At 39.5% G+C, this 22106-nt stretch overlaps 1 protein-coding gene across 1 annotated transcript; it reads left to right on the top strand.

The window, feature by feature from the left end:
* Positions 1–19735: 19735 nt before the first annotated feature.
* On the top strand, positions 19736–21403 carry LOC148071958 (uncharacterized). Its single transcript, XM_087798406.1, has 6 exons — positions 19736–19778; positions 19849–20154; positions 20223–20510; positions 20964–21077; positions 21144–21184; positions 21259–21403. The coding sequence occupies exons 1-6, from the start codon at positions 19736–19738 to the stop codon at positions 21373–21375; spliced, it is 909 nt and encodes a 302-aa protein (XP_087654532.1). The 3' UTR covers positions 21376–21403.
* The last annotated feature ends 703 nt before the right edge of the window (positions 21404–22106 follow it).

Genomic DNA, 22106 nt, shown 5'->3' with positions numbered 1-22106 from the left:
TATTTCTGTCACACTATATGCGTTTGTGTCTTCTCATTTGAACTATTGTAACAGTTTATTTTCTGAACAAGACGGAGCTGTGTCGCCTGCAGATAATACAAAACTCTGCAGCGAGAAATCTGACCCGCTCTAGTAGAAGAACTGACATTTCCTCAAACCTTAAAACTCTTGATTGGCTGCCATTTTCGTTCAGGATACATTTTATTTTTATTTTAAATTATGGTTCTTACTTTCAGAGCTATTCATGGTCAGGCTCCAACCCACATAATTGATCTGAGCTTTTTCTTAATCTTCTGGGAATGCTTTGTCATATGTTGTCTTTGGCTTTTAGAGTTTTTATATACGTTGGTATTTTTGAATATGTATTGCTTTTGATTGTTCAAGCGCTTTGTGACACTGGACTAGAAAGGGTCTTTACTAATACATTGTACTTACTTACTTAGAGTTGACCTAAGAATGAGAGGAGGAACATGGATCAAACATTAAATTGATAGCTTCACCATGACAAACCGATCATCATCCTTATGACCGAAGAAGATACGTGGATTCGCGTTAACTTGCGCTCGAACTTTCACCTCAATTCATTAGCACTTCAATGAGGCTTTGCCCTCAAACCTGGATTTTCCAAGCTTTCCCAATCGAGGACTATGGTTTTGGTTCAAAATTAGTTAATTCGCTGTTCACTGTGCCGTGAAATTTAGTCCATAGAAACCGTAAACCGATCCAGTAATCCGGTTTTCTTCCACCTTCACTATGGAGTTTATCCGAACGGAAATTATATTTTGCTTGCATGAAAGTGCAGTTAACCACTTGACCACCAGTGTGGTTTGGTCAGAGGCGTTCCCGAATGTTGAAAGCTCTAATGATTTTACCTATCGACCAAAACATGGTGTTGAATGAACGGTCTTGTCTTCTGGGATTTTAGGCAAAGTGACCGCTCAGTTTCATCGGTGGCTCTGATGAAGTGCGGCATCTGTATTCCAGATTACACTCCAGCACACTTTCCCACAATCAAGAGACACCAATTTTGGTTATTTTCCCTGTCTAAGTGGCCCACATGTGGACACGAAGAGGTCACAGCCCCAGCGGTCAGGGGTGGGGCCGACTGCACTGAGCAGTTTGTTTTAATATGTCCACTTGGATTATCCTCGGGGGAAATATGAAGGATTCTACTGCAGATGTTTCATTGCGTTTGCATGCTTGGGATTGGGGTTGGGCTCTTTGATCTAAATGGGAATGCACCGCAGTGTGGCCCAGCGACGGCTCTGCACGCAGAGTGTTTCCCACCTCCGGATTTTCCCAGGTCCTCCTGCAGCGTCCACCTTTTGAGATCGGACACTTGGGAATATCGCTCGTTGGTTTCTAGATCCTACTCCCTCTTGGCTCTGGCTGCGACCATTTGGCATTGGCCATGGAAACAGTGAATCGGTGCCAGTCGTGGCAGACCACCAATGACTGCACGCGTCCTCATGCAGGCTTTTCTTTTTGTTTTAATATCCACTCTGCACTCCCACCACTGTACTTTTAACAGACTACACTTTTTAATATCTGGCTGATAAAAGCACATTCACTGTGGGAATCAAGTGGGTTAGCAGGAGCAGTTAAATTGCTATTGTTGCCCCCTTTCTTTATATAATGCTGTGCATCGTGCCTCACTTTCAAGTGTGTATTTTTGTTGTTTACACAACTGCAACAGTCTTTACTGCACTAGGAACTTCTTGCATGGAATAACGGGCACTCGATTGATGGTGAATCTATTGTTGTTTATATTGAACCCATCATAAGTAGAGCAATAATGAAATTATAAGTCCATAATTCACACAATGTCTGGGTAGTATACTTGCCTCTAGATGGAGTACATACAAATGCTTACCATAAATTGCATTTTTTATCCTTGGAATTTTAATAATGCACTCAAAGGTATCCAACGTTTTTACGAGTGTGGCATGTGGTGTAGTGGTTCCTGTGACCACTTGAGGGGAAACTGGCTGTATCATAGTACAGCGTCACACTGTGTACGATGAGGCCTCATTGACACATCACTAGTGTCCACACTTTCGTATGCTAACATAATAAATAGATCTATGACCCACGTCTCATCAGTTCCCTAGAATGTCATTCTTTGAAAATAAAACAAAACCAAAGATTCAGTTCTGATGTTTGGTTGCCTTAAATAAACCTAGGTCATGTATCATAGTATCAATGAATGCATTGAGATGTTTATCTCTTGAATATCTGGATACACTGTTACTTAACACCCTTCGCAGACTTAAGTTGTTGTGCTACATTCCTCACATTGTCAGGAGAAGGTTAGACCATCTTGCCACTTGAACAATGTCTCTTGCTTCCATTAATCATAAGCTGTGTTTACTTCAACGTCACCGTTAGATGACTTACAGAGACGTTCGCCAGCTAATGTCATTGTCTCGCTCGCCTGATGTGTTTTTAATGGCTTTTTTTCACACTATTCTGTGACACAAAGTGTCTCTTGTTTGGCAATTACAGCCTTGTCATGGTAGACGTTGTTATTTTGTCACTTTATTCATTCTCATTCATCACAAATATGGGTTATACACTGTATTTATTGAAAGGATGGACGACTCAAATTCTACAAAAGGTAACTCGCAAAGCTACCGACTGCATCTTGAATCAATTTAGTGTAGCTGACTCAGACTATGGATTCCCAGACTTAATCAGAGCATATCAACCGGTGGAATTCAGCTTTTGATTTCAGGGATTTTGACCTTACATGGTTTAAGCTCGGAGAAGGGGCAGAGCCAAGCTTGTGCTAAAAACAATATCAGAAGTGTCAGGTATCCTCAGAGAGACTCATGACACATGACACTGATCGCAGTCCAGCAAGACTTTTATTTTCTGTGCTTTAATGTGAGTGGACATCTGTACACATGACCTAAGACCGAAGGCTCCAAATCCAAAAGGTTTTGTTGGATGGTGTCCATCGGTTTGAGCAATATCTACAGCATTAACTCGGATGAAAATTTTGCTTTTTTAAAGAGAACCAGAGTTGCCAGAGAGTATACTTTTAGTGGAGGTCACAGATGGGACCTCCATCCATCCCAGTTTTTCCCAAGTCACTATGGATTAGGGACACACTGTAGCTGAAGTTTAAAAATCAAATATACATTTTAATAATGAAATAAAAACCACAGGAAACATTTAAGAACCTTGTTTAGTTGGTCATTCTATTGTTTATTTGTTTCTTCTCTTTATCCCTTGTGTTATCTCAGGGTCAAGGTGACACGAAGACCCGAAAACAAGGGTCGTTCACCTTGAGCCAGAGACGACACAAGGGATACCACAAACACATTTATTTTCGGGTCTTTGAGTCCCCTTGACCCCGAGATAACACAAGGGTTTTTTAAAACCACAAAATTCTAAATTTGGAGAAATAAATTGTATTGTATAGAATATATAACATGTATTTTATAAAATAAAAAATGTAATGATCTTTATGAGATATATTTATATATATTTCAATCTCTATTGCGGTCTAGTATGTGGCTCTGATCCACAAACTAAATGAAAACTGGAATATTTTTGAAAGTGGCATCTAGTGGCCTTTTAATATTAGGATACTGAATCCTGATACAGCATCTTTTTCTGAATATATTCTAAATATCATTTGTACAAACCCAGCATTACCAACTTACATTTATTTTATATTTAACCGTTATTATTGCTTATTTATTATTTTTTAAATCCGTGCATCTTATCACTTTAACAGTACAGCAATATCCTCGCCTCCACACAAACTCAGGAAATAATGTGTTAATTATTCAGTGTGAGTCGGCAGAGGATTTATAATTGAACAACCTGAAGCTTTGAGGATCATCCTCTGCATTATTATCTAATCATAAGTTTCTCTGATTCAAGAACAGAGCTGCTTCAGTCCTTTGAGGGTTTTGTGACAATGAAAAGTTTGCTTCAAGAGTCGAAGTCAAAACTTTATCTTAGTTTCATCTAAAAAAAAAAAAAAGTTTGAAAACTTTCCAGCTTCTGCGGTCACAGATTGTCGAGTTAGTTTTCTTGTCACTTACAAGTATATATAAAAAAAAAATATTATAGTTGTATTGGGTCATTCTATGAAACCGCTCTTGTCCCGTCTATTTTACGACTTACCAAACACTTAAAAATATGTCAAATGTTTATAAGAGGATCAAATATTATTAATTGAAAAAAAGGTTTTTTTTTTATATTATTCGAATGTATTGCTAATATAAATAAACTTCTCAACCATATTTATGAAGAAGATGGATTTTTTTCTTCACATGTCTGGAAAGTCTAACATACAGTTTACATTAAAACATGTTTAAATTAATAATAAAAGTATATACTTTTTCTATTAAAATCGTAGTTTATTCTCATACACTCCCTTATTGCGGCTTAACACTGTTTTTTATGAGACAAACAACATAACATCATTGAAATTGCTTTTTTTCTTTTTATATATTAAACGAAGTTGATTATGAATAAAAGTGAATGACTTGATTGAAATTGAAAAACTTGATAGCATTCACCATAACATCAAGTATCTTTATGCATGTTTACATGTGTTGATACACACTCGAAAGGTCTATTTTTTTTAATTAATATTAAAATAAATAGGTACATTTCTACTGGTAGAAAAACATTTGAAATAAATAGTGGACATTTTTCTGATATGGGACGGTCTAAATCCATCCATCTGAACTCCAGCCTTACACCCCAGCTCGGGCTCTGAGGTCTGTTGATCAGAATCTACTTATGGTTCCACGCACACGGCTCAGGACCAGAGGAGAGAAATCCTAACTCCTAAGCTTTGGAACGATCTTCCTCTCTCTTTGCGCTTGATGGAGTCTACTGACTCCTTTAAGAAACACCTTAAGACGTTTCTATTTGTTCAGGCTTTTCCTTGAATTTCTCGAACTCCTGTGTTGTTCTCAGTATTATCTCGATCTTTAAAGTATGTACTTTTTTGAGTATTGATTTGATTGTCTAAGCGCTTTGTGACCCTGGTCTCGAAAAGCGCTATATAAATAAATATTACTTACTTACTTACTTACTTAATGACGCCTGTCACACTCATGAATGCTGAATTAATAGGGAGGAGGGTATTGTTTTTGTTAAGGTATAATGTAACAGCTTTAAATTACTTAAAGGGTTTGTCATCGTTTTATTTTCCTTATCAGGTTTTTAGAATTATTTATCGCTGATCCTAACAACTGAAAGCCTAATGTCAACTAAAATATGCTGAAACGAATACCTCTTAAAGAGGGAAACACTGCCCCCATGTGGATAATTGTGCAACTGTCGATCAACAACTTGAATTGACTTGGTGTTACCATGACATCAATGTATGACTAATCGCAGCTCGTCTGGTCCACACAAAACATTTTTATTTAGTTTTTTGAGATATAGGACACTAGAATCTGTTTGCTTTTTATTTAAAATTTCTACAGGGAAATATATTAATAATAATAATTCCAATCTTGCATCGAAGCTAATCAAGAACATCATGAACAAGAGTAAAGTTGATTTTCTTACAAATCTGTTAATGTTTTTTCTATTATTATTATTTTTATTTTTAAAGGTTGGCATGTCATGACAGTATATGAGTCATTATTTCAAATTTATATATTATTACACAACTTTTAGGAATAGTAGTCAAGGTCATCATGCATTATATTATTGTTTCTTATTTTAACCTATAAGGTATTGTTTTATGTAACATTTATTTCAAATTTATTTTAAAAATCTCACAAAATACAGCGATGGTAGTCAAAGTCATCATGTATCATAATCAAAGGGTTTCTAATTACGAAATAAAAATAAGTTTGTCATATTTTTAACATGATTTATTTTTTTTGTTATTAAGTTTTTACAAATGTTTTATTTTAAATTTCTTCAGTAAAATTTCACCAAACAAAAGGAATAGTGTAGTAGTGAAGGCCATAAAGTGTCATGTGGACTTGTGGATTACTTCTTAAAATAATATATATACAGTATATATATATATGATTTTGAAAAAAAAGAAAAGGCTTTTGACATAAGTAATGAGTTAAAGAATATTACCAAACATTCAGGGATGCCAGTGAAGGTCATCATTGATCACAATCTAGTGGAATTTTACTGTAACCTCTTAAGAGTTTTGTAATGTGATTGTTAGTCAAAATATATTTGTTGTTATGTTATCATGATATTGCTTTTTAAATTCACCTCATAAGACTTTTATATACTTTTTTTTTATTTGGATTTTAAATTTATTTTTTAAAACATTATCAGGAGTTTGTAGTTTTGGTTAAAAATAAAAAAATAAAAAACATTTGTTATTAATACTCCTAACTTAAGCTTGAAACCGGACAAGCAAGATGTTTTCAGTGTGGCCTGTTTTTAAAGGTGCCATGTAAGTAAAGTGATGGATCGTGGTTTGATGTGGCGGGGAAGTGAAAACAAACGTAATCCTCTCTGTTTATATGAACACCCAAAGGCAAACACACCTGAAGGATTCTGCTGGAAAAGGGCTGTATTATATAATATTGAGTAAACTGGAACAAACAGTGGCAGCACTGTCAGACAAATGGACACTCTGGGTCACTCCTTTAGAAGTGCTCACCTAACAAAGAGGACTTTATTCAGCAGCATGTGTGCTCAGGTGGAGCACATAGTATACATATTTTATAAAATTATCATATTATAGCACACACAAGTAACATTTAAAAGAACACATCATTTTTTGTAACATCATCATATAAGAATATTTTTATTTAAAAACAATCCAGTATTTTCCTTGACCTAAATCCTGACTTCTATTCAACATGTATGCTCCTAAATTAAAGTACACGCTCTATATTTATATCAGGGAAATATTAAACTGAAATCCGGATCTCGCCATGATTCTTTGGCTCCCTCTAGTGGTCATTCATGCATCCAGCCCCCGTCAATGGTGTGAAAAATCCTTATTTATTCATCAGAATCTGTTTTTTCTTTTGATTTTAAATACTTATACAATGATACCCAAAATAATAAAAAATTTCACACACAATTCCATTTAACCTCTCACGTTTGTACAGTGCTTGACCCTGGTCTGGAAAAGCGCTCTATAAATATAAATTACCTACTTACTTACTTACAGTATGCAATATGTAACTTTAATAATTACAATTATATTCTCGAGTTGATTATTTAATGAAGCTTTAAGATGATTCATCTTCACAGCTCACTATATTGACCACTAAAGATCAATAGACATTTAAAACTTTTGAATTTACTTTACAAAGTGAACCATTTACTAACATGGCTAACGTGGCTTCCGGTGAGCCTTTGATCGGCTGCTTGAACGTAAGCTCCTGCAATAATTGCCAAAAACAGTCGTTTTAAGGACTACTTGTCCGGATATTATGCTCATATCACTAAAGATATGTCTCAAGCATCTATGATCTATGATCGTGATGCTCTTTTCAACATCAGAGAGTCGATGGAGGATTATAACCGCAACCGTTACCAACGTCTGGTGAATATGTTTCCGGCTCCGCCTCTCATCGACTCGGACTCTGTGGAATATCGTTTGATCTCTCGGGTACCGGGCGATTTCCACAAGCGATCGAGTCGGTCTGGAGTTCAGGTCAGGATGAGACGCGCAGTCGCGATCGCTCGGAACAACTCTGACGTCATCGATGTTTGATCGACATTCCTCTCGCTGAAGAGCATGACGACACATCAGCGTTGCCGTCTGTCCAGACCTCAACAAAAGGTGGTAAGATTTTTTAATTTCCTCTCTTTAATTCGGATTTTACTACGGAGTTGAACGTCACTGACAGCTGGTACCCACGTGACCGCTGTTCGCTTCAAAAGATCCGGCTCTGCGCGCCTGTCAGTGACGCGGCGTCGTCAGTGACGTCATCGGTGCTGAATGTGGGACTTCTTAATGTTCGCTCCATTACTAATAAATCCTTTATTCTTAATGATCTTTTCACAAGAGTTAATTTGGATTTATTATGTCTTTCTGAGACTTGGCAGAGAGAAGAAGAGTTTATTCATCTGAACGAACTCTGTCCAGTAGGGAGCGCTGTCCTGGGGAAGCCTCGCCTCTCTGGTCGTGGGGGTGGTCTTGCTACTGTTTTTAGGGAGAGTTGTTCTTGCAAAGTGATTCACACTCAGGAATTCACTTCTTTTGAGTCTCAGATGATCTTGGTTGGTTCTACAAGACCTTTCTATTGTGTGTCAATCTACCGTCCGCCTGGTCCTGCGGCAGTGTTCTTGAAAGACTTTAGTGACTTCTTATCTTCCATTATTCAAATGGAATCTGTCCTTATTCTTGGAGACTTTAATCTTCATGTTGATGACGTCACATCTTGTTCTGCTAAAGAACTTTTAACTTTAACAGAAGCCTTTAATTTTGAGCAACATGTTTCTGAACCCACTCATCAAAAAGGCCACATTTTAGACTTAGTTTTTACTCTTGGCCTGGACATTTCTAATGTATCTGTACATGATGTCCATCTGAGTGATCATTCTCTTGTCTTGTTTAACCTTGACTTCATCCCTGAACCTAAGCCTTTGAAAGTTAGGTCTCAGAGGCGTGTCATCTCAGCCGATACTGCAGACAGTTTTTCTGCTATGTTTGACCGTCTTTCCTTTGATGACTGCCCAGACGTGGACAGTTTGATTCACTGTTTCACTGGTCATTGTGTTAAAATACTGGATCAAGTGGCACCTGTTAAATCAAACTTGAAAATTCAGAAAAAACGGTGCCCTTGGACAAATGAAGATCTCCTGAGTCTGAAGAGACTTTGTCGAAAGACTGAGCGTCTCTGGAAGTCCACTAAACTTGAGGTGCACAGACTTCACCTCAGGGATCTGATGACTTCTTACAATGAGATGGTAGAAACTGCTAGATCTGATTACATCAGAAAACTGGTAGCAGCAAATAGGAAAAACCCCAAAGTTTTGTTTGACACGATTAATTCTCTCGTGTCTCCTGCTCCTCAAATCACGCCTGTCTTCTGTGAAGCTGACAGCAATGCAATGTTGAGATTTTTCATTGACAAAATTAAATTGATCAAAGAGAAAATCTCTCCCCCTTTGTTTGGAACCCCTACTGTCTCTGAGCCCCTCTCCTCCTCTTGGTCCTCCTTCACTGCTGTATCTTTGGGTGATATTTTGGCACTAGTGAACAAGATGAAACCCTCCTCTTGCTCAGATGACGTCCTTCCTTGTAGGCTTTTTATCAAAGTATTTGATGTAATTGGCCCCTGGGTTACCAATATGGTGAACCTCTCCCTTTCCACAAGGGTTTTTCCCAATGCATTTAAACATGCCATTGTGGAGCCTCTGCTCAAAAAACCAGGCTTAGACCCAACTGACCTCAGTCATTTCAGGCCTATTTCTAAGCTCCCTTTCTTGTCCAAGATCTTGGAGGAGGTGGTGTCTGAGCAGCTGTCTTTGTTCCTGGATCAGAGCGACATCCATGAGAAGACGTGGGACGAAGTGGGACTGTCTGGGTCTGTGTTAGAATGGTTCTCATCTTACCTTTCTGGGCGCAGTTTTAGTGTATCTGCCAATCAAATGAGGTCTGAAACGGCAGATCTGTTGTGTGGAGTCCCTCAGGGTTCTGTTCTGGGTCCTTTATTGTTTTTGCTGTACTTGATTCCCCTCGGTAAAATCATTCAGAGATTTCCAGATGTTTCTTATCACATTTTTGTTGATGACATCAAGCTCTACTGCTCTTTTGATCCAACTGAGCTTAGTCAATTGTTTGCTAGAAATCAAACAATGGCTGAGTGAAAACACTCTACAGCTAAATGTGGACAAAACTGAAACTCTGGTGATTGCTCCTGGTGATAAGATTCCAGGGTTGAGTCATTACTTTGGTGACTTAGGTCAGTCTGTCAAACTGAGCCTGGGAAACCTGGGTGTTGTATTTGATAAAGACATGTCTCTTGTTCGACACTGTGGAAAACTGACCAGAAACTGTTTCCTTCAACTGACAAAAATCTCTAAACTTAGGAAAATGATCTGGAGCTTGTAATCCATGCGTTTGTTTCTTCTCGTCTGGACTATTGTAACAGTTTGTTTTCATGTCTTAAATCAATAATTCTGACCCGCTCAAGTAGAAGAACTCACATTTTTCCGGTCCTTAAAACTCTTCACTGGCTTCCAATTTCTTTCAGGATCAACTTTAAAATTCTGGTTCTTACTTTCAGAGCTATTCATGGTCAGGCTCCTCCTTACATCACTGATCTGATCCAGCCTTACACCCCAGCTCGGGCTCTGAGGTCTGTGGATCAGAATCTATTGATGGTTCCACGCACACGGCTCAGGACCAGAGGAGAGAAATCTTTTCAGGCTGTTGCTCCTAAGCTTTGGAACGATCTTCCTCTCTCTTTAAATTGATGGAGTCTACTGACTCCTTTAAGAAACATCTTAAGACGTTTCTATTTGTTCAGGCTTTTCCTTGAATTTCTCGAACTCCTGTGTTGTTCTCAGTATTATCTTGATCTTTAAAGTATGTACTTTTTTGAGTATTGTTTTGATTGTTTAAGCGCTTCGTGACCCTGGTCTCGAAAAGCGCTATATAAATAAATATTACTTACTTACATGACAAGAGCTTCCTTAAGCTTATTAGGCCCATCTATAGAACAGTCAAAATAATTGTATTGCTTCTCCTGGTCTATATAAATTGGCATGTCCCCCAAAAAAATGTCCATTGGAACGAAGAAACATGTATTGTTTGTACGGAAAAGCTAAAAGTCAATCATCATTGTGGAATAATCTGCAACAACAATTACAAAACTTTGAACTCATGCCCTAAACTATAAACCGGTGCTAGACATACATTTGTGTTAAAATGGGCAGCAGTTCCTCAAGCAAGTAAACGACCACCATGGATGAAGCAGAAGTGATAATTTAACTAGTGATTGACTGATGACGATAGCAAACATTTGTCTGGAATGAGACCGGAGGAGAGGATGCGGGTAATATGCTTGTGTTTACAGGCTCTCTTATGGACCTTGGTGGCGCTGTTTTGGATGTATTTCAGCTTCCGGATGGTCTGGATGAAGGGCCGGTTACAGTAGTCCAGCCTTGAAATGGACTAATAGTTTGGATGCTGGGAGGGAGAAGGTCAAACTTAAAATATTGCGCAGGTAGTGAAATGCGGTTTTTCACAGATGTTTTATGAAACCATTCACTCGACCCTGCTTTATGAAGCTTCATCATTTCATCACCAGTATTTAACACTTTAAGTTTCAATATTTCACTGGGTGACGTTCTTCGATATTACTATTGAATAATGATGGTTAGTAGAGCTTAATGTTCATTAGATAACACTCTATTGTATGTGTTTTTTTTTACTTTGGTTTTTCATTAGATAACACTCTATTGTATGTGTTTTTTTTTACTTTGGTTTGACTTCATAAAGAAGTCCATATATAGAAGTCAAACCAAAGAGGCCCAGACTCTTCTCCACCTTCCGACTTTCCTGGTCCCTCATATTCTGGGTCTGCCATGAGGTTTCTTGTCCACGATGCATCATAAAAAGGTTCCCAAGCCACCTCAACTGGCTTTTATCCATATGGAAGAGCTGCGGTTCTACTCTGAGTCTCTTCCTAACGATTGAACTCCTGATCTTATCTCTTAAGGCCTGGGCACACCCCTGGTATTGCCGGGCGTCTGACGCCGTCGGCCAGTCCCGTGTGGTCTGACGTAGTCTGCCCCGGTCCCTCAAAAAAAAAAAAGCCTCGGAACACACCAATGAGATTGTTGGCAAAAGTGTACGTTCTCCACTATAACAGTGTGGCGAGTGTGGCGCTGCAGCTGCGCTCATCTGTGTTGACGCCCCAAAGAAATGAAAACCGGAAATGCTTTGAGACCAGTCGAAAACGGTCAATGTTTTCACCCGTTGAACGAAAGATAAAATAAAAATACGATGGATAACAACACAAACACGAAGCGATTGGCATTGTCAGCCCTTGGTCTTCTTGTTGTCGTCGCATTCAGTCGGTGAAGTCCTGGATCTCACGGCGGCAGCCCGGAGGGTATTTTTTTCTATATGTGTCTAGGTGTATAGGGTATCTGTATCATTATTACAAGAAAATGACCATGAATCAGACACGGTTATAATAGAATGTCGAAATTTTGAGATGAGGGGGAAGGTGACTCTCGCATGAAAGGTTGCATGTGAATAGAAAAACAATTCAAGACATTAATGTACATGGAAGCCGGAGGTGATGAGATGTGTTCCAATGTTATGATAATGTACGCTGGACGCATGTGAAAGGACTAGATTACAATGTCTAGAGTGCGCCTCATTGAGCTGCTTCATTCACATGATACTATTGATGTGAAGTTTTTGATAAAAGTGTTGTTTAATCCAGGCCATCGCTGCTTATCTAGTGTTTACAATAGTCACTTTCGTTTCATCGTCCTGCACTGATTCGCTAGCTAGAGCTTCCACTCGACCAATCAGATTGACCATTGAGTCCGACTGAGACAAAAAGACTGAAGGCATGCACCAGCCTCCTTTGTCGTCCCACTAGGACCAACTAGGATGCCGACTCCAGACTGAGGGAGACGCACTACAGGGTACGGTGTACATTTTAGGACATCGTCAGGTATCAGACCAAACGGCTTCATCCGTCAGACGAAGCAGCCTCAGAAAAACCTCTGTCAGACGAAGCAGCCTCAGACTAAACGGCCTCAGACGAAGCAGCCTCAGACTAAACGGCCTCAGACAAACCTCCGTCAGATCGAACTTTGTCAACCTTTAAAATAAAAGTCCCCAGACAAAACTACATCAGATCGCGTCTGGAAAAAAAATCGCTTCTTTTTATTTCAAATAAAACAGGAAATGCATGTGATAACTACATGATATTAGACAAAACGACATCAGATAGCACAAAAAATCATGTGATAACGATACTAAAAAATCTGATGGCATTTTGGAAACAACTATTTATTTTGATTGAAACCAGAAATACATGTGACGTCACTGATTGCAACTACCGTGGCGCGATTTGAGGTGAAAAAAAAATATATTCGCTTTGGATACAAGCAAGGTAAGTCGATTGCATTGTGTGTTTTTTTTGTATTACATTTTATTATGAAGCGACAAGCGATGTTTAGGATATATCAGCGTGGTTGATCCCGGTGACATCACATGTATTTCCGGTTTTATTCGAAATAAAATGCTCCGGTGATTTTTTTTTTCCCAGATGCTATCTGATGTCGTTTTGTCTAGTATCACGTCGTTATCACATGCACTTCCGGTTTAATTTGCAATAAAATGGTTCGCTTATTTTTTCCAGACGCTATCTGATGTAGTTTTGTCTGGGGACTTTTATTTTGAAGGTTGACAAAGTTCGATCTGACGGAGGTTTGTCTGAGGCCGTTTAGTCTGAGGCTGCTTCGTCTGAGGCCGTTTAGTCTGAGGCTGCTTCGTCTGACGGAGGTTTTTCTGAGGCTGCTTCGTCTGAGGCCGTTTAGTCTGAGGCTGCTTCGTCTGACGGAGGTTTTTCTGAGGCTGCTTCGTCTGAGGCCGTTTAGTCTGAGGCTGCTTCGTCTGACGGAGGTTTTTCTGAGGCTGCTTCGTCTGAGGCCGTTTAGTCTGAGGCTGCTTCGTCTGAAGGAGGTTTTTCTGAGGCTGCTTCGTCTGAGGCCGTTTAGTCTGAGGCTGCTTCGTCTGACGGAGGTTTTTCTGAGGCTGCTTCGTCTGAGGCCGTTTAGTCTGAGGCTGCTTCGTCTGACGGAGGTTTTTCTGAGGTTGCTTCGTCTGAGGCCGTTTAGTCTGAGGCTGCTTCGTCTGATGGAGGTTTTTCTGATGCCGTTTGGTCTGATACCTGACTATGTACATTCCCAAAGTTAGCAAAACTTTGTATTCTTGCTTTTTTTTTTTTTTTAAACGTGTTCATGTGTAAATCTTCTGCCTGAATTGTGAATTTCTGAACTCAGATAAATAAAATGATCTATCTAATGTGTGTTTTTCTGAGGCTTCTTCGTCTGACGGATGTTTGTCTGAGGCTGCTTCGTCTGTTGGATGAAGCCGTTTGGTCTGATACCTGACGATGTCCTAAAATGTACACCGTAACAGGGACTCGGGGCTTCGACCACAGGGGACTGCCCGACGGCGTCAAACGCCCGATAATCTCTGCGGCGTGTCAAGGCCTTAAGGGAGAGTCCAGACACTCTGCAGAGAAAACTCGTTTTGGCTGCTTGCATCCATGATGTTGTTCTCTTGGTCAGGCTCCTGACCTAAGATAAGAATGGGGAAAAAACGTCTATTGGCTCAGCTCTTTCTTCTCCAGCACAGACAATACAGACACCTTATGACTCAGGACCCCGCACTGAACCACTGGTCCATCTCAAGCCCTATATATGTCCTTAGTCGTAAGGACGACTCCCAAAAACTAAGTTTGGGAAGAGTCTCTAAAACTTAAGACAAAGAAAAAGCACTTGAATTTGTGTGCATGCACAGATTTATACATCTGAATATTTTTGTACATGTCCCATTTTCTGGATTTGAGTGTGCACACGTTTTAAGTAGAAAATCCACAAACTTCTTTGTTCATGGGTTTCTCTAGTCCCATCCCGAAACCTATTACCAAAAATAAAACTATCAATGACATCTATATCTATTATAAAAATTTTCTACAAAACTAACAATTTCATATAATGCAATTCGTATTCCATATGTTTCTCTGATAAAATGGACAATGAAAGGCATTGGGATGAAAAAATAACTTGTTTTTGGCATGTTAAGGAAGTCAAAAAAAAAAATTCAAACATACAAACTCCTCCCAGGTATTGCTTCAACGACCTCCAATTCTCGATAGATGTAGAGAAAATATATTTTTAAAGCTTCATATGTTTGTTTCACTTTAAGGGTCAAACTGGTTAAATTATTAAAGTGCTTAAAATGCAGAACTTGTAACATTCAAACTTTATCAGATATTACTCTCTTCTTTCTCTTCCACTGAAGGATGTGGTTGGGATTGTGTTCAGATTTTTGACTGAGGGCTTCATGATTGAGCACGAACGCTCGCTCTCACGACTTCCTGGCTGCCACAGCGCTGACAGGATGTTGCTTTATCTACCGATCTGTTTCAATTTCTACGAGTTTAAAAGTCTTGTTGAGAAGGTGGATGTAGAGGCTATTTTTTTTCGTGGATATAGGAAACGTTCAGAAATTCTCCTGCTGACACCGAAGAGCCTGGTTCGGCTTCAGAAAACATATATATTTTTTAAATAAACTGGTACCCTGAAAGCTGCCCTGAGATAACCTGCAATCTCTACGCTTCATTGCAAACCATTAACCACAATCGTGCAAAGCGAAGGCGTCGAAATGCTCAGCCAGAAGTTTCGATAGCAGACCGAGCGCTCTGCAAACCGTTTGGACTGACCACCATCTCTGATTGCTGCGAAGAAGAGTGGCAGGTGTGAATCAACAGGAAATGACATTTGCATGGCAGACGTGTTCAAAAGGTCTCCAGTGGAAAATGTTCAGTTTCGTTGTCTAGCGTTGGCAGCATTTGCGTGTGCTGATAGACCACACACTTGAAAAAAATGATCTTTGGTATTTTCAAATGTGTTCTTTGGACACGGAAACATTAACAGCTCAAACCATTGTGGTCGGACTAGAACAATAATAAGAGGCTGATATTTTTTTGTTCTGTAGAAACATGCAAACAAATATTTTTGTCAAAGGTTATTCTACTAAATAAGGATATCTATTTCATTGTTTTAAAATAAACAATTTATCTTTAGGTAATTTCTTGTGCATTATTAACACACACATAGATAATACTTTTCTGGCTTACCATAAAAAAGGTAATGTAAAGGAAACTTTTAACTAAAGAAATATTATTGATAAGTGGGTTCTGCAGTAGATATGAGGTGAAATGACAAATATATATTTTTTTATGCTGGTTCTGAGAGATATTTTGTTTATTTCAAGAAAACAAGTAACTCACACATCCTCTTCTAGTACTGTGAACTTTGAACTTTCTCTTCCTATCGCTGAAGTTACTACCAATTGAAAACTTGAAAGGTGAACCAAGTTCATCCTGTGACTACTTTAGTCTCTCAGCTTTGCAAAGAAGAACACTGGGGTTGCACCTTTTTTTCCGGTTCAGATCACGTGTCAAACCGAGATAAGGGAGCCACATGCATGCAGTCATTTTATGTGGGTTGCCAGAGCTGTCGATACAGAGTTGTCAAGAGTCGTACATCAACTCTAACCGGAGTACCTATTGTGCTATGAGTCAGAGTCAGTGGTGAACCACAAAAAAGCTTTACGCTAAAATTCTTTTCCCACATAGTTAGAAGTGAATGGAAAAAAACAATCTGGTTAAACTTGAATTTGCCTGCTATTGGAGTAGGCCAGAAACCTGAGTGTTGTATTCGACAAAGACATGTCTCTAGTACTCTCTAGTACTCTAGTCTGCAAAAAAACGGATCAAAAACTGTTTCTTTCGGACTTCCGGTGACGCCATGACACAGGCAACAGCGTAGAAATTCAGCTTCGTCGTTAAAACTAAGATAACGTCCTAACTAAACTGAATATACTCGGGGGGGGGGGGGAAGACAAGAAAAACATGTCAACCTCATCCAAAGGAAAGGGAACGAGTCGACAAGACAAATTGGACAAGAAATGGAAAATAACAGATGATATCGCTGATGAGCCGGAGTCGAGGCTAATGGTGGAGCTAAAGAGAACGCGGAAGGCCATAGTCACACCAGACAGACTCTGACTAAACTGGAGACTTCACTTCAAGAACTCAAGCAAGTTATCAAGCAGTTGGGAGAGCGGACAACGGAAACAGAAAACAGAATAGGTTGTGGCGAAGAGACACAGAAGCTACATGGTTGAACCCTTCGTTATCTTCTGCAACGAGAAGCTAGCCTGACGGCCCGGAATGAGGACTTGGAAAATAGGTCGCGACGCAACAATCTGCAGATATATCAAGTTCCAGAAGGGTCTGAGGGTGACAACATGAAGAGTTTTCTGCAACAAATGTTGAAGTCGACCATCCATCAACTGCCAGCGGACATTAACTTTCAAATGGAGAGAGCGCATCGAGCGACATTTGCCGAGCCGAGCGACCCTGACGCTGCACCGAGATCGATAGTGGTGAGGTTTCTGGACTTCTCTACCAAAGAAGTTGGAATCAAACATGCTTGGAGTCAAAGACGAGTCCTGTACAACAACAAGCCGATCTTCTTTGACCACGATTATTCGCCGGAGGTGCAGCGAAGGCGAGCTCGGGTGCGAGCGGTGATCAAACAGCTGAAGCTCAAGAACATCACAGCCAGGTGCATCTACCCCGCACAGCTCAAGATGTCGACGGAGAACGGCGAGAAAGTTTTCCCTTCACTTACGATGCCGTCCCAGCGCTGCGCGAACTCGAAATTCAGGTGCGAGAAGATGAACGGGACCGGGTGGAACGGGAGCTGACGAGCACGGATGTTAAAGCCTTGTTCCAGGAGCCCGAGTGATCACTCTTTCCTCACAACGGATATGCCGAGTTTAAAAAAACTTTTGGAGTTCACTGTGAAATAGTTAGGATGACTTTTACGTTTATATTTGTTCACGTTTGACGGAGCTTAACGACGGCTCTGAAAGCGAGTTCTTTCGTCATGCGCAGCGACCGCTTAGTTCACCTGACAACAGCTGCAGGCTCACACTGGGTGTGTTAAACCCCGGGAGGAAGTGTCACCATCCTCTGCCCAGGACACATCGGGCAACTGGCTCTATCAGGTTAGACAATGTAATAGCTGCATAAGACAACTAAGGGACCAGTCGAGAGTACCTTGTTGTATGTATACTACATATTATGGATATGTCATCTGTGATTGATTTGAGTTGACAATAAACAAGTTAAAAAAAACAAAAAAAAAACGGTTTCTTTCAACTGAGAGAAATCTCTAAACTTAGGAAAATGGTGTCACAACACGATCTGGAATTATAATGCATGTTTTTGTGGCTTCTCGTTTATACTATTGTAACAGTTTATTTTCGCCTCTAAACAAGAAGCAGCTGTCTCACCTGCAGGTAATACAAAACTATGCAGCGAGAATTCTGACCTGCTCTAGTAGAAGAACTCAAATTTCCCCGATCCTTAAAACTCTTCACTGGCTATCAGTTTCTTTCAGGATCAACTTTAAAATCCTGGTTCTTACTTTCAGAGCTATTCAGGCTCCTCCTTACATCACTGATCTGATCCAGCCTTACACCCCAGCTCGGGCTCTGAGGTCTGTGGATCAGAATCTACTGATGGTTCCTAAACAAGCTTCCGGACCAGAGGAGAGAAATCCTTCCAGGCTGTTGCTCCTAAGTTTTGGAACGATCTTCTTCTCCCTCTGTGTTTGATGATCTACTGACTCCTTCAAGAAACATCTTAAGACGTTTTTATTTGTGCAGGCTTGGATTTTGGAAATAGCTTGCAATGAAGTTCAGAACTTGCAGGGACAGCAAACAAGTGCTGTAGTTAGCTCAGGGGTGAGTTCAGGGTACCAGTTTAACTGTGTATTATTTTGATTGTTTAAGCATTTTGTGACCCTGATCTAGAAAGGTACTTTACAAATAACTATTACTTACTTACCAGGTTCATACAATACATGCACATTTATACGCCTGGGACTGGATTCATGTTTAATATTTTTGCCGTTTTATAAAGATATGTATTTGTTGGAATCTATGTTGGGGAAGAATCTGAGTGTATATGGGTGTTCTTGCCACACCTCTTGTGGTGATCAGTTCAAAAATGGTTAAACGATGGTGGCCAAAGCGAACCATTGGCAGGTAATACCTGGAGCTTCCAATAGCATGAGGACAAATCTGAATGTGCAGTGGTGAAAAGAGTTCTAGGTATATCGGCCCATCTAAATCCATAGCTTCAACTATGGTCAGAGCCATGGATAATGAGTGACACGATTGTAGCTGGAAGCAAAACTGGAACGAGTTTTTCTCCTCATTGTGGCTGGGCTCTCCCTTAGAGGTGAAGCCCTGAATAGAGCCGTTGCTTCTCAGCGTTGATAGGGCTCGGATAAAGTAGATTAGGATGCCTTCTGGACACACATACTTGCTGAAGCTACTACCTCAACAAACCAACTTTGGATGAGCAGATAAAGTAAGGATGTTGGCATGGCAGGGAACCCGTACATGTGTAGTAGTCTGCTTCTTTTTTTTTTTTTTAAGAAAATAGACAAGGAGGATGTCTGTGTGTGAAGTTTAATGGGGGGGGGGCAAAATGAGCTTCTAATGCAGATCAAAGCCAGTAACATTGGCTAGGCTAAGGACTAGTATGATCAGCAGTAGTTTTCTCAGACTAATCAGTCTGGGATTCCAGGATCAGTGGTTGACTATAATGATGCTACTTTTTGAAATAAAAATGCATTAATTATTGATAAATCTCTGTCTTTGACATGTGGGAGGAAACCCACACTAACAGAGATCTTACAAAAATGGAACTGTGGTTCCCCCGAACTCAAACTAGACTCAAATATGGGACCATCATGCTGCACCCTAGAAACTATTCTCAGAAAAGTGTTGATTTTATCAATCTATTATTCAGGTTTCTAAACAATTGGCCCGATAGGAGGAGAAAGAAGTTTATGTGTGACATTACGACTGAGTTTCCACTGTGAAATCAGGAAGTCTGGTTCTGGCTCCTCCCTCTATAGTTCAGAACTTCTTGTCTCGTCTCAGTGCTCTGCAGTGCTCAGAGGAACAACCAGAAGGATGGTGATCATTTTTGTCATGCTGCTGCTCCTCAACCAAGCATGTGAGTAAACTTTGTTGTCTCACGACTGGAGTGAGTGTTGGAGTGGTTCAACTTTCTCTTCTTCTTTCAGACTGTAGAGAGAGTGTGATCGAGGAGAACAAGAGTGTGAGTCCAGGTGAAGACGTAACGTTGACTTGTGAGCGCAAGTCTTCAAATCGCTTGTATTGGACCAGACTGGTACCAGACAAGTTTCCAGTTTTTTTTAGTTCAAATTGTATTGATCCAAAGTATTCTTACATTGAAACAAAAAAAAAAGAAAACAAATTATTACTTTCTCTAACAAAAGTGAAGAGAGAAGATACTGGTGTTTACGTTTGTGTGGAAGTCGTTGAAGATGTCATGAGTCTTGTTAAACAAACAACTCTAACAGTTGCAGGTAAACTATCTTTTTTTTTAATTGAACATAGAGATTTGTGATTAAGTGTTTGATTCTCTGACTATCAGACTCTTCTACCACTGCTGTCACTCCAGGATCCTCAGACAGTTCTGACTCTTCTGTCCAGAACCAACAACAAGAAAATGTAACCTCCTGTTTTCCACCTGAGAAGTTTCAATCCAGACCTGGTTCAGTTTACACTGAAGGAAATCATGAGTACGATTGTGGAGACGAGCACGAGGGACAGTCGAGGACCAAATGTGTCTACAGCTTCTTCATGAACATCAGCCTCTCTGACGGCGGAGGATTATGGTCTGTCACCTCATTTGGAGAGAGATCTGATCCTGGACCTGCAGGTAGGAATTTATGATGATGAATAAAATTACTGAATGTAAAGAATTGTAGTTTTTCAGAATGCAATACTTTTGCTTTGTCTATTTTTCCAATTTTATAATTTAAAACCATTAGAATATTTAGTATTTACTATAGAGAATCATGTTTTATTTTATAATAACAAACAAAATCTAGGAGAGTTCAGGTCTGGTGAGATACGTGGCCGACTTATTAAAAACGCAACTTTTACAATCTATATGAATATTGTCTTTTCACTCTAAGTGAAGTAACTTAAAACAGATAAAAAAACAAATATTTTAAATGTTAATTAATTTTAGATGTAACCGGATCAACAAGCAACATCATAATGGGGGGATGGCTGCTGCTTCGACTGTTCAACTCACTGTGATCGTGATTCTCGTTTGACAACTTTCTCATGAATTATGTATTAAATAATTTTATTTTATTCTCAACAGGTAATACTTGTAATTCAATGACGAACATCATCTCTCTCTCAGTGATGGCAGCAGCTTTGAGCGTTAGTCTGGTGGTCATAATCTTTCTACTGTATTCAAACAAGAAACTGAAGAGTAGGTTTTGCAACATGAGTAACTGTCTTTTGATAATGAAACATTAAAACACTGTCGTTCATTCAGATGCAGCAACAGTGCAAACATCATCAAGCTGTGGTCAACAGGTCAGCTTCTCATTCTCCTCCAACAGATCTGAGTCGTACAGAACCATTGAGTCTGTGTGTCGTCTCTGTTTCAGGATGATTCAGTGATTTACTCGACACCCGTTCATTTGAAGAAGACGCCTCGAGAGAAGAAGAGAGTGAAGACGAGAACAGAAGCGTGTGTGTACGCCTCAGTCAGGACTGACAACTGATAAACTTTTATTTTCCCACTTAATCCATTTCTCTTTTTTTTCCTGCTGATTAATTTCTTCTTTTTTAAATAAAGCATTCAAATCCTTTTTTTGTGGTTTATTTCTTCTTGCAACTAATGAAGATGTGATAAATCATTTTACTGAACCATGTCATTGTTGAATGATAGCAACAAGTGTGACTTTAATGTGTTATCAATATTTTATCGTGACTCAATAACTAAGTATAAACTACTGATGGGTTGATGAGGCATCATGAAGCAGCTGATGCTGTATCATTCTACACTTTGAAAGGCGACTGGAGGGAACTCTTAGAACAAAGAAATACAATGTTTAATTGAATTAGTAAAACTAATTTCAAGCAGAGAGTGAGATCTAGTGGACTTTCAAAACGGCTGATGCAGTATCATGATGCCTCATCCACCTATTACTAGTATCAGCTTATAAAGCTTCATGGATCCTCATGATAAGAGTCCACAAGTTGTAACACTCTTCTCTTAGATCGAGTATTTTACAGCTTCCTCTTCCTCTCCCTCTGCGTTTGATGGATCTACTGACTCCTTCAAGAAACATCTCGTGACAATTTTATAAGTGCAGGCTTTTCCTTGATTTTCTGAGACTCCTGTGTTGGTCTCTGTGTTATCTTGACCTTTTAAGTATATGTCTTATTGTGAATTGTTTTGATTGTTTGAGCTCTTTGTGACCCTGGTCTGGAAAAGCACTCTACAAATATA

The sequence above is a fragment of the Callionymus lyra genome, chromosome 9 (genome assembly GCF_982586985.1).
Source record: "Callionymus lyra chromosome 9, fCalLyr1.hap1.1, whole genome shotgun sequence".
Taxonomy (NCBI): Eukaryota; Metazoa; Chordata; class Actinopteri; order Syngnathiformes; family Callionymidae; genus Callionymus; species Callionymus lyra.
Note: the sequence above shows the minus strand (reverse complement) of the source record. Positions and strands in the feature narration are given on the sequence as shown.